Source organism: Xenopus tropicalis, chromosome 7 (assembly GCF_000004195.4).
Source record: "Xenopus tropicalis strain Nigerian chromosome 7, UCB_Xtro_10.0, whole genome shotgun sequence".
NCBI classification, from domain to species: domain Eukaryota; kingdom Metazoa; phylum Chordata; class Amphibia; order Anura; family Pipidae; genus Xenopus; species Xenopus tropicalis.
This window is the reverse complement of record NC_030683.2, coordinates 95,365,824-95,379,177: the sequence shown is the minus strand read 5'-3', so window position 1 is coordinate 95,379,177 and position 13,354 is coordinate 95,365,824. Positions and strand designations below refer to the sequence as shown.

General features: G+C 38.1%; 1 protein-coding gene across 1 annotated transcript; it reads left to right on the top strand.

Annotated features, from left to right (window-relative positions):
- Positions 1 to 3,793: 3,793 nt before the first annotated feature.
- On the top strand, positions 3,794 to 4,759 carry or5i1 (olfactory receptor family 5 subfamily I member 1). The gene has a single exon (XM_031906512.1). The coding sequence runs from the start codon at positions 3,794 to 3,796 to the stop codon at positions 4,757 to 4,759; it is 966 nt and encodes a 321-aa protein (XP_031762372.1).
- Positions 4,760 to 13,354: the final 8,595 nt, after the last annotated feature.

The following is a 13,354-nucleotide window of genomic DNA, read 5'->3' as shown; positions in this document are numbered from 1 at the left end:
CCATAGGGCTCAATGGCACTCTGCAGCTCCAACCTGGCCCAAGGAAAGTCTCCCATAGGGCTCAATGGCACTCTGCAGCTCCAACCCGGCCCAAGGAAGTCTCCCATAGGGCTCAATGGCACTCTGCAGCTCCAACCTGGCCCAAGGAAAGTCACCCATAGGGCTCAATGGCACTCTGCAGCTCCAACCCGGCCCAAGGAAAGCCTCCCATAGGGCTCAATGGCACTCTGCAGCTCCAACCCGGCCCAAGGAAAGTCTCCTATAGGGCTCAATGGCACTCTGCAGCTCCAACCTGGCCCAAGGAAAGTCTCCCATAGGGCTCAATGGCACTCTGCAGCTCCAACCTGGCCCAAGGAAAGTCTCCCATAGGGCTCAATGGCACTCTGCAGCTCCAACCTGGCCCAAGGAAAGTCTCCTATAGGGCTCAATGGCACTCTGCAGCTCCAACCCGGCCCAAGGAAAGTCTCCCATAGGGCTCAATGGCACTCTGCAGCTCCAACCCGGCCCAAGGAAAGTCTCCTATAGGGCTCAATGGCACTCTACAGCTCCAACCCGGCCCAAGGAAAGTCTCCTATAGGGCTCAATGGCACTCTGCAGCTCCAACCTGGCCCAAGGAAAGTCATGATAATGAAGCTTGAATGAATACGAAATTTTCGTACTCACAAATACGATTTTGTTGCATAAAATTTGGAAATTATTTAAACAATGTACAACTATTTGCATAAAATGTACTCCAAGAGATGACTTTCCAGTAATCTGGAGCTTTTGGGATATTGGGTTTGAGAGTCCTTATACCTGTATATAAGCCTTCTCTTTTGTATTAATAGTCATGTCAAGAAATATGTTTTACTATAGGAGTCAGCACAGGATGTATAGATGGAAGGTAATTAGAACCTACACTAGGGGGCTTGTTTATCAATTTTTAAATTTGTGAATTCGAGTTTGATTTTCTAAATTGATTAAACTTGCATATTGAATGACGTAATACGCACCACGCACCCTGCCGGGCAGAATGTAAGCGCGGCCACGTGGAGCGTCTGGAGCAGCACAGTCAGGCAATTAGTCGCGCTGATCAGTCGGGCGCAGTCACAGTGCCATGGGGACTCGAGCGGCGCAGTCAGGAAATTGATCACGCTGCACAGTGAGTCAGGCAATTTTGGAAATTAATAAGGGAAATTAAATGACACTTAAATGTCAACCATTCAAAGGAAATACAGTAAGTACAGAAACACAGGTACTTTACACCTATTTGTACAAAGCTCCTCTCATTTACACACAGTACTGTGAGGCTAATGCTTATAAGTGCAGGCCAAGAAATATGCAGATTTTCACAAGGCAAAGAAAAAAGGGTTCCATTGAGACACACATTGCATAATTTGCCCCAGGATGCAACATTACGTTGGCTGCACTGCTATTGTATGTACTGTAACCTTATCCCATCTCTTAAATGGAATTTTACTTTTATTTGTTTTCTCACACTTCCTTGTATCATTTTATGTTGTGTTCATATTAACCCCCCCCCCCCTTTTAAAATAAATAAATAAATAAATAAAAATGAAAGATTCCCACTATTTCTGATTGCTTACACTTCCACATTCCAGTTTTCAAAACATAACTCGAATTTGAGTTTTTTAAGTGCGAAAAAACTCGACTGTTGATAAGATTTACCTGTCCCACTTTTCTCTCTATATATAAAATGTGTAGTCTGACCTAAGAAAACCCATCTATCGATATTTGTTTTTAATTCACATGCGTTGGAATTACCAAGGTCTTGCTCTTTAAAACAATTAAAACCTGATATATCGACTGTGGAGAAAAAAGGATCTTCAAACAGTTATTAAAATGCATAGCTTTACCAGCGGATTACATTTAACTCTAGTGCTTTGCTTACATGACTTTGTCAGTTCAAGCTCCATTAGGTGGTCAGGGCCACCCTTAGCTCATAACAAACTTATATAAAAAAACATAGTATTTAAGTCATTCAAATATAGTTCCAGAAAATATAGGCAGTAAAGATTTGCAAGCTGGGCATTCATATATATCTAGAAGAGAAAATGGGCATTCTACCCAAACTTTACCCTACCTGGCCTTAAGACTGGACCCACTCTATGCAGCTGTTATAGGCCCAGCTGGGGGGAAGGGGGTTCCACAGTTTAGGAATCACTGGTGAAGTTCTTACCTAAAATGAATGAACCCTTGTTAAAACCACTAAATAGAATTGCATGTGAGGGACGGGTTATTGTATTCAGCAGTGTCCAGTAGAAGAGACATATAAGATTTATAAGGTAATATTTAATCTTAAATACAAATACTTATAATAATGTTTGTAAATGCAATTAAATCCGACCATCTACCCTCTGTTTATCTACCCTGTGTTTATTTGTTTATATGTCAGTGCAATTAATTATTTTTAATACATACATAGCTGTGTAAAAACCACAAAGAAAGGCTATGCAATTGTCTAAAATGAGTACACAGTATGCAATTAAAAGGGCAGAACTGGTATTTTGGTGACTTTGTGTGGCATATTTGATTGCTATTTTTTACACAGCTTTATAAATAGACTGATGTGTAAAGTTTACAGCGCACAGCAGGTTTAGTCCAAGTTTACAAGGCTGAGAAAGGATTGAATTATGGACTAATAAGGTTCCCACTAACTATGCTTCTCTTTCTTTGGGGAAAAGAGTACAGGGACATGGAGCTAAAGAAAGAATTCTCAAGGGAATAATTAGTTCAGTACTGTCAGTAGGACAGGCTGGTTATATTTATCAGATATTTCTGTTGAGCTGGAAGCCAACATGAACACTTGCTCCAGAATTGCTGAAATCATTATCCTTAATCTGCATAGCGCCAACATATATGGAAGCCCATTTACAGAGATCATACATTATTTATATCAGTCCTGCACAATTAGAGATAGAGTCTGTATGTCATTCATACACACTACAGGTATGTTATCATCAGCAAATTAGCCTGCCTGCATATCTTGGAGCATAGAAGGAAAGTGATCAACCTGGAGGAAACTCATTGGTAAAATCTCCTTGCACATAGTGCAATTTATGCAGCCCTTCCATTTGTGCATTTAATATCTTTATTACCATTTGCAGTGGTGGGGGAGCATTATTTATAATACTTTCATCAAAGATTAACACCCCAAAAAGTTGTATATCTATAAGGATTCATGTGAACACATTAGAAATTTCTGATTCTGAAAATAAATTAGGAAAAATATAACAGGAATAAAATGTGGCGAGAAAAATGCAAAACTTAGGGGGACAGATCTAGAGATCAAATGGGGTATTCTGGAGTTTTCCTGTAGAATTCTTTGCCATTTAAGTATGCAAATAGATCATATTATGCTATCGATATAATCAAATCATTTAAAAATGTAGTTGCTTCAATCAAAATTGTTATTGGACATTGTCCAAACCTTCAGGGATTTGTAAAAAAAAATACTGATAAAGGAGTCTGTCAGTAATAATACAATGGGCACTTTCCTGGAAGATCTTTCCATGAAGATCAATCAAATGTCATTAAAATGTATCAATCAATTTTATTTAGTTATGGATCGATGGCAACATGTGATTTATTGTACATGGGTTATATGCAACTATGTGAAGTATATTCATTTGGCAAAATATCATGAAATATGATTTTGCCGGTGCTTATATAACCTACAGGGACAGCTGATATGGATATATTTTAATACCAGTTACCATTGTTTTGGTTGTCACTGAACCTGTGCTAAACCAATGCTGACTTCTTTGTTTTAACCAACAGAACCAGATGAATAATGTATGGGGCACCAGTAAATCACAGCACAACAAGAGAATTTATTTTGGCCGGCCTTTCAGAGATCCCTGATCTTCAGCTTTTGCTTTTTATTGTATTTCTATGTATCTATATCGTTACTCTGATTGGAAACATGTTTATGATTGTTGCATATAAATTAAGCCCAAATCTTCAAACCCCTATGTATTTTTTTCTTGCTAATTTCTCTTTCCTAGAAATATGTTACATTTCTTCCACTGTTCCTAAAATGTTGTCAGGTTTCACAGCAGGGCACAAAACAATTTCTGTCAATGGCTGTCTTGTTCAGATGTTCTTCTTTTTGCTTTTGGGCGGAACAGAATGTTATATGCTTGCATCAATGGCTTATGACCGGTATGTTGCAATCTGCCATCCCCTTTTATATTTCAATATCATGAATAAAGGAGCCTGTATTCGGCTTATAGTTGGCTCGTGGCTCATTGGGACAGTAAACTCTTTAATCCACACTGTTCTTACATTCACTTTGACTTTTTGTGGTTCTACCAGGATTGATCATTTCTATTGTGATGTTCCCCCTTTATTGAAACTGGCATGTTCAGACACGTGGATCAATGAAACTGTTCTTCATGTTATGTGCGGCTGTGTTATTCTTGGCTCCTTTCTGCTCACTTTGACATCTTACACACTAATCATCTCATCCATTTTAAATATCCATTTAATTTCTGGAAGGAATAAAGTGTTCTCCACTTGTTCTTCTCACGTTATGGTTGTTATAATATTTTATGGATCTGCCACCTTTATGTATTTTAGACCAAAATTAAGCTATGGCACTGGCCAAGACAGATTCATCTCAATCATGTATGCAGTAATTGCACCACTGTTAAATCCTTTCATATATAGTCTTAGGAACCAGCAAGTTAAAGATGCTGTCAGAAAGCTGATATACATAATTATTGGAACTCATAATCGTAATACTTGCTTTTTTTGAAAAGATATTAAAATATAATGTTGCTGCAAACATCTGGTATTTTGTCCATTATTTGGGAAAAAAAAGCTGGATAGCATTGTTTTGCTGTATAGATACCAGAGGGCCGATTCACTAAAGTGTGTTAATTTTTATCGCACACTTTTTTGCGTTAATTGCATGCATGCGCACATTGCATGCGTTAATTTACGTGCAACCACATGCATTAATTTTAACGCATGCATTAATTAGAGCGCAGAAATAATACTAACGCATGATTCACAAACACTTAGACGCCCTAAATATCGCATTAGTCTGTGTGAAAATTAACACCTACTTGAGGCAGGCAATAATTATAGAAAAGTACAGTTAATGAGCTTTTGGCAATAAAATATGGACTTTGCAGTGGGATTTATTCAAGTCTGTGTTGGCCCTAGAGTGATGCAGCCGCCAGTTTGCAGGGAAATGGTCGTTTTCAGTACAGTAATTTTCCGCAAGTATTGGCATGTATGGCTAACATGGCGTGCGTTTATTCGCACGACTATTTATATGCAGCTACTATTTATATGTGGCTATTATTTATATGTGGCTATTATTTATATGCGGCGACTATTTATACGCGGGGCGTTGATTAGCGCATGTATCGTCAAATACCGCACGAAAATAGTCTTCGCGACTAAAATAACGCATGCAGTATCGCGTGTAAATTAATGCAAGTATGCTTTTATTGAATAGTGCGTGAAGTCGCGAAAATTTAGACGCAATAAAAATTTTACACTTTAGTGAATCGGCCTTCATGTATTTAAATCGGTGTTAACATTTTTTGTACCAAGATTCAATGTCTTTCTGTTCCTCAGAGAAGAAACATGAGAGCTGACCTCGGGAAGCAAAGGAATCAGTCACTTATCATAGATTAATGCTTAATGTACTAATGGCCATCCTTGAAGGCATTGTAATAGAATGGATGTGGTCCTGCCACTAATGAAGAGCAATCAATATGTTATGCAGCCCATAAGTTATTTGTGAAAGCTTTCCTTTTAAAATAACTCTGCAAATGAAAACAAGCAAAAAAATGCCAAAAGGGTTTATTTTAGTTTGCAGGACAACATTATTATAATCCACACAATTAATGATTCGTTTTATTTAATCAAGCACTGTACTGATTATAACACTGAAGTATATAAAGAAATTAAAGGAGATTAGTGATTATGATTGCTCACCTGATACCCTGGGCTGGAGCTCCTATTAGCAGAAGGGTGCATGCAGTCGAGCGATCCTCTTCCTTCCCTGGCATCTCACTTCAATCCTGGGGCCCATGCATGTGCAGTAGAGCCAAAAGACAACTTTTTTGTTAAAGTGCAGCTTTTCACTGCATATGTGCAGCCGACGCTAAGAGAGAAGACGAAAGAGCATCAGCCACCTGCATGTACCTCGGGCCGGTGCCGTTTTTTGCTAACAGGAGCACCAGCCCGGGGTATCAGGCAAGTAAATACCATCACTGTGGGGGGGGGGTGCCTAACATTTTGGCACCCCCGTGACTTGACCTTTCCTTTTCCTTTAAGTTATATAAGGGCATGAAGACTTAGACAGGACTACTCTACTAAAGTGATTGTTGTAATAGGTTTTATATGCTTTACCATTCCCAGCATGGTTACATACTCTGTGGTGGCACACTGTATATATATATACACTGAGCCTAAATGATTGTTGTATGTGATTTAAAGAACAAGGAAAGTTTAATGTACTGGGTGTAATGTAATGGGTGCCATTTAGTAATTTTCAGTATAAATTGCACCAGATCTTACTCATTAAGGAACCTATTTATTATGATATGTAAAAAACAGTGTCAAAATTCACCTCACATCACTGTGTAAAAAAACTGCGTAACTTTTTTACATGTTTTTTTTTTCCTTATGAAAAATATGTGAAACAACAAATCAACTCATGTTGTTTTTTCGGAAGTCCAGTGATTGGAATTGTCCATACAATTTGGTGTGCCCCATTGGGTATAACTAATCAGAGCTTTTGTAAAAACACAAGAAACTTAATACATATCGCAATATCTCAATCTCACCTTTTTAATGTAAGATTACTTCTCACAATCTCTACCTTTAATGAATCAGCTCTTTATTACGCAGAGAGAAGAATTCAAAATTTTTGAACAAATCTTTATTTTGGTTACAAATAACTTCTGTAGCTCTTAGGCCCTTTTAAATGCACACCTGATTTACATTCACAGAAAGTGCCTATATAAATATGATGTGGTGCCCACGTATGTTGGCAGATATATTAGTCCCCAGTATTCCTATAGGCACAACAATATCCTAACTCTCGCCTTCTTCCATCATCTCATGGTCCATATTTGAGGTAATGCAATAAAATGTCTTGCTCTTTTTTGTTCTTTTCTTTGCATAGAAACATCAGAAGATTTTTTTCTTCTTCTCAAAAATTCTTTACCTTTCTTGAAAACTAGAAACACTAATGAATATAATTATTAATGAATATACATAGAAAAGGTGCTCTGAACAGCACTTTCACCAATTTTACATTCATTTGTTTTGAGGGTTAACATTTCCTTTAATGTTCCGTTTTCTTCCTCCCTTCTTCTTCTGCCCTGCCCATAACTGTAGCTCTTCTGATACCCCATGTCCATTGTTAGGTTCCAAGCATTTATCTCAAGGTCTTCTACTCCTTGGGGCACATTTACTAATCCACGAACGTCCGAAAAGCGTCTGAATGCGTTTTTTTTGTAATGATCAGTATTTTGTGATTTTTTCGCAAATTGTTGCGACTTTTTTGTAGCCGTTACGACTTTTTCGTAAATTGTTGCGACTTTTTCGTAGCGTTACGACTTGCGCGAATTATCGCGACTTTTTCGTAGCTGTCGTGCCGAGTACGAAAGTTTCGGATTCATTCAAGCTTCAGTATCGTGACTTTTCTTGGGCCAGTTTGAAGCTGCAGAGTGCCATTGAGTCCTATGGGAGGCTTCCAAAATCATGCAAAGTCTGAAAGTTTTGCCCGCCGTTTACGAGCGTTCAATACGAAAAAGTTGCGACAATATACGAGCAAATCGTAACGGCTACGAAAAAGTCATGACAATTCGCGCAAGTCGTAACGGCTACGAAAAAGTTGCGACAATTTACGAAAAAGTCGTAACGGCGACGAAAAAATCACAAAAAATACGAAAAAGTCGCAAAATGTTAGTTTCCAATCCGAATTTTTCCCATTCGGATTCGGATTCGTGGATTAGTAAATGTGCCCCCTTGTGTCATTCTTTAATAAGTGCTTCCCCATTAATACGAATGCTTTGCAGCAGTTTATTCTGTTTATTGCTGCAGTCACAGCAGTATTTTCTACTTCAGTTTCAGGTTTTCTTATTCTTTGCAACAAATGAAATTCAGACCCCTCACACAACATTGTTACATGAGAGGCACAGAAGGGAGCCTTGTGAGGACAAGATAAGCTGACGGCTCTTTGGATCTCCTGCTGGTTTGCCAGCCCCTGCAACTCCCTTGTGTGTCTGTCTAGATTTCTTAGACCGGTAGCAAAATTTAGCTGCACTGAAATAAATGGAAAAAAAAATGAATGAAGGCTTTCCCTGGTACAGCACTACCCATTTGGACGGCCTTGATTTATACAAAAATACAACAACCCATCAATTAATTTAAGGCAGCCTTTACTAGACCAGGTGCAAACTTTGCCCTTTCCCCAAATATCAAATGCAGGCACTGTTAATTGGCCCCTATAACCTGCTACTGATATATATAATTTCACTAGTATATAACTTATTTTAATGCCATTCCTGCTTCAAATTTAGTACCAAAACATGCACCACAATATCTGAATATCAGAATTATAATAGCTTTAATTGTGGATAAGAAGAGAAATGCATTCTCTCTGGGCATTTACAGGAAATTTAATTCTATACAAACCACTTAATGGCTTTTACTTCAGCGCAGTGAATTTAATCATGAGAATTGGAGTACAGTAAAGTCAGAGCCAGCTATTTCTGGCGCTGAGCAGCCTTGAACCTTTACAGAGTCCCAGGGGTCCCATTTGTGACTGCAATAACAAGCCCCTATTATAACATGCCACTGGTGTAATGTGATTCTACTATTATCATCATCACCCCTTATAAAACTTGTGAGCGTATCTGTGTATATATGAAAGCTTCATTACTTTGTGCCTTGTACTTTACATATTATTACACCAAGTAAAACCCCTTAAAGGGGTTGTTCACTTGAGTTACATTTTAGTATGATGTAGAGCATAATATTCTCAGATAATTTGCAGTTGTTTTTTTTATTTTTTATTATTTTTGGTTTTTACATGATTTTGCTGTCCAGTTTAGCAGCTGTTCAGTTTGGAATTTTAGCAGCTGCTGGGCCAAATTACCTTAGCAACCAGGGACTTGTTTGAATGAGAGACTGGAATATCAATAGGAGAGGACCTAAATAGAAATAGAAGTGATAAAAAGTAACAATACTAATAAAATTGTAGCCTCACAGAGCAATAGCTTTTTGGCTGCTGGATCAGTGACCCACCATTTGAAACTTGAAAAGATTCAGAAGAAGAACTATAAAAACTAAAACATGAAGATCAATTGAAAAGTTTCTTAGAATTGTCCATTTTGTAACATATAAAAAAATAATCTAAAAGTGAATTGATATATGGCAGTTTATGGGTTATTTCCAGCTGCCTTTTTTCTTTTTTTTATATGAGCCAAAGAAGCTTCCATTATGTGGGTAAATGTCCCCTCTGTAATTTCATAATTTATTGCACAAATCTATTTCATTGATCTTGTGAGCATTGGAAAGCACCTCTTTTTATTTACTGAACTACATCCCTTTTCTATTGATTGGTAAAAAGCCCATGTCCCTCATACAGAATATTCTATATTGTGAGGATAGGCTTGTTACTTCTGTGGAAATGATGGAGGCTTACAAGCCATACCCATTTTTTGCACGCAGCCAAGCATGTAAAAATGACATCACCAGCTCCTGCCAGGCTAATCTTGCCCTTCGCCGGCTGCTGTCAGAATGACAAGTACTGTAGCAGGGACCGCTGCCTGCAATCACTGCAGTGAAGCACAACATAACCTTCTGAGCTCTGCATAAAAATATATCTGCAATGCATTCACTCCAACACTATCAATACAGTTTTGCTAATTGGTTTTAATGATTTTCTCCTATAAAAATCATACTTTATAGTAAAGTGGCATATTTATGATTCCAAGGTAACAATAGAAACATTATTTATTTACAGCTTCAGAGTCACTTCAGGGAAAATACTCTACGTGTTTACAGTATAATCTGAAACGGCAGGCATTATTATTTTCTCTATCGGAACAGCATTTGCCTTTTTGTCTTATGCTGAGAAAACGACAGGTACAGCTTATATATAGCAGTCTGTGCAGCCCAGAGACATTGGCAGGCTTGCAGTTAGTAGCACGGCATCATAACATTCACACAGAGGATAGCACAATGTAACGCATCTTCTATGGAATCTTAAATAGGACTCTTCAATCACCTTTTAACTGGCAAGCTATTCAAGATCCCCAACATGACAAAAAATAAAAGCAAATCTTGTGGTTAGGAGGCAATAGATCAAATCGTTTTACAAGACAAGCTGAATCTGCCAGGGGTTTTTCTCCCTCTCCCTTTCCCTCTGTTTGATTGCATTTGACTCAAGGATGTAGCAAGTGGAACAGGCGAGGAAGATTTCTGCAACTCAAGGAAACTGACCATATGTGCAGATGTGTTCTCTTTAGTACCACAAGTGACAAGGGTGGACATTTATTCTGTTGTTCTGTTCATACAAATAATTGTTGCTGTTTTTGATAAAGACACATGACATTGAGAGCTATGGATGCAGCAGGGCCTGTCACCTTCTCCCAGGTCTTTGGACAGCAATGTGAAGTCATGGAGGCAGGTAAGTGGCTAATGGCAGTTTCATGGCTCCCACACCATGCTTTTATCTGCTGGTTTTGGTTATTGAATAGGCTACATGATTATATATGTGTGTCATTATTATCTGTGTGTTGCAAGATAACAAAATGTTACATCACTTTTACTGTTACATGTTTATCATACAGGTTCTAAGATAGAATAAGTAATCAGTTTAAAATGGTGGTTTATGCAACCTTTTAATATTTTTTCTAAATTGAATAGTATTTGCCAAGGAAGTCCATCATGCGGCCCTTCATTTTATGTTTATTTCTAATTCAGGACATGGTATGAATTGTTGGGGGACAGGTTAAACAACCTTGCTTCTGACTGTTTTTTCCCATACCCAGAACATATTATATATTACTAATACGAAATGAGTTCATACAGAAGACAGGCAGGCACAAAAACTTGGCTAATCTTGAACTATTTACTGATCTGATGGCTGATGTCAAGGTTTTCCAAAAAGTTTAGGCTTGTTTGTGCCATCAGAATAAAAAATGTTCATTGTTGCCTAAAAAATATATAATATTGTATAAAGGACCATAGTTTTTTCTGCTAGCAGAAGTCTCATCTTACTATATGGCAGTGATACTAGCTATATACTGCAGCAACTGAGGCTTAAATGGGAAGTGTCTAGCCTAAAGGTGGCCATACACGCACCGATATTATCGTACGAAAACCTCGTTTCGTATGATAATCGGTGCGTGTATGGTATGTCGGCGAGTCGACCGATATCGCAGGAAGCTGCTGATATCGGCCGACTCGCCGATTGGACCAGTTGGAAAATTTTGATCGGGCGCCATAGAAGGCGCCTGACCAAAATTCTCCCTTCAGATCTGAATCGGCAGAAGGAGGTAGAAATCCTACTGTTTCTACCTCCTTACCTGCCGATTCGGCCCTGAATGGTGTGTGGCGGATCTTACGATGTTTCGTGCGACCGATGGTCGTACGAAACATCGTCAGATCGCCACGTGTATGGCCACCTTTACAAAAAGTTTAAACAACAATTTAATACCACGGGAATAACAAATTTACATGCTGCCAGATACCAGTCTCAGATCTCTCAGTGGGAGATCCAGGAAGTTAAGGGAACTAATAGTATCAGAGATAACCGCACACCTGACATGAGTGGATGTGGAAGTGACATATAGTATTGAGGCCTTAGAAATGGATAAACGGGACATACAATTTTAGATCCTAAATAATAGGTTGCATGGGGTTATAGGAAGAATTAAATTAAGTTGCATAATAATTTAAGTTTGTAAGGGACTGTGAGGACTATAGGCCAAATAGGGTTTATACCTTTAGATGCAGGTCTGGGATATCCCCTGATACCAGCAAACTAGATAAAGGGAACTCCGCAAGTCAGGGCAGTGTATCACAGAAAAGATTTTTGGAAAGAAATTCAAAAAGTTTTTGAGGCAGAGAAAGATGAAGGGAGTTTCCTTTTGGGCCTGTAGTGGAATGAAGTCTTGCAATGGTGGTAACAAATCAGGAAATGATGGGCCCCAATCTCAGTGAATCTTTCTTAGATAATATCAACTTAAAGTGGTAAAGCTGAGGTCAGGATTACTAAATTTACATGTTGTGGTTCATATAATGTGTCCACAGTACTTAGGGAACTAAGGGATAATCGTGCTATCGTTACTAAACCATTAAATACGTTTGGGAATATTGTAGTTCTTGATAACTTTGAAAATTGCAAACAGAAAGCAATGAGAGAGATGGGCAATTAAATAAATATTTTGTATAAGTCTCAATCCCCTTGTCAGATACAGAATAAGTTACATGAAATGTTGAATAAGGTCTTAATGGATGATGTAGTTAAACAAAGGGAGTGGGGTTATTTATATGTTCCTCTCCCTAGCTTACATAGCGTAATCTTCCCTTCAGTGATGCCAGTAACAGCAAATATGCATACATTTAGTTATCACTTGTGTGGGTGTTTTGGCTGCAACACATGGTTTTATGGCGACAATGGCTTACTGATTTTCTATTTATAGATTTGTCAGTTCACTGCTTGCTAATAAAGACTGAGGATGCTTTTTTTCCTTTTTTGGTTGGGTTTACTCTAGATATACTGTCAGCGTCAGAGCCAATATCCCATAGGAAAAAATAGGATCATTTTTCCATTTGTTGGTAAGGATCATTGACAATTACTATACCACCGTTTAGAGTAGCCTATGGCCTATTAGTTAATATGGTAATACTTGTGTACAGGTATGGGACCCATTATCCAGAATGCTCTGGACCTGGGGTTTTCCAAATAAGGGATCTTTCCGTAATTTGGATCTCCTACCTTAAGTTTACTTAAAAAATTATTTAAACCGTATTTAAACCCACTAGGATTGTTGTGGCTCCAATTAGGATTAATTATATCTTAGTTGGGATCAAGTAAAAGGTACTGTTTTATTATTACAGAGAAAAAGGAAATCATTTTTGAAAATATGAATTATTTGATTAAAATGGAGTCTATGGGAGATGGCCTTTCTGGATAATGGGTTTCCGGATAAAGGGTCCAATACCTGTATATATGTATAATATTCTATTGTGTCCCTTTGATTTTTGGCAATTGAAGCTGTGCCCTCACTTAGACATGGAGGAAACAGATTTCTTTATCTCCAAAAAGAGAAAAGTTTTATGGACTTAATTTGCAAACTTTGGAGCCTAT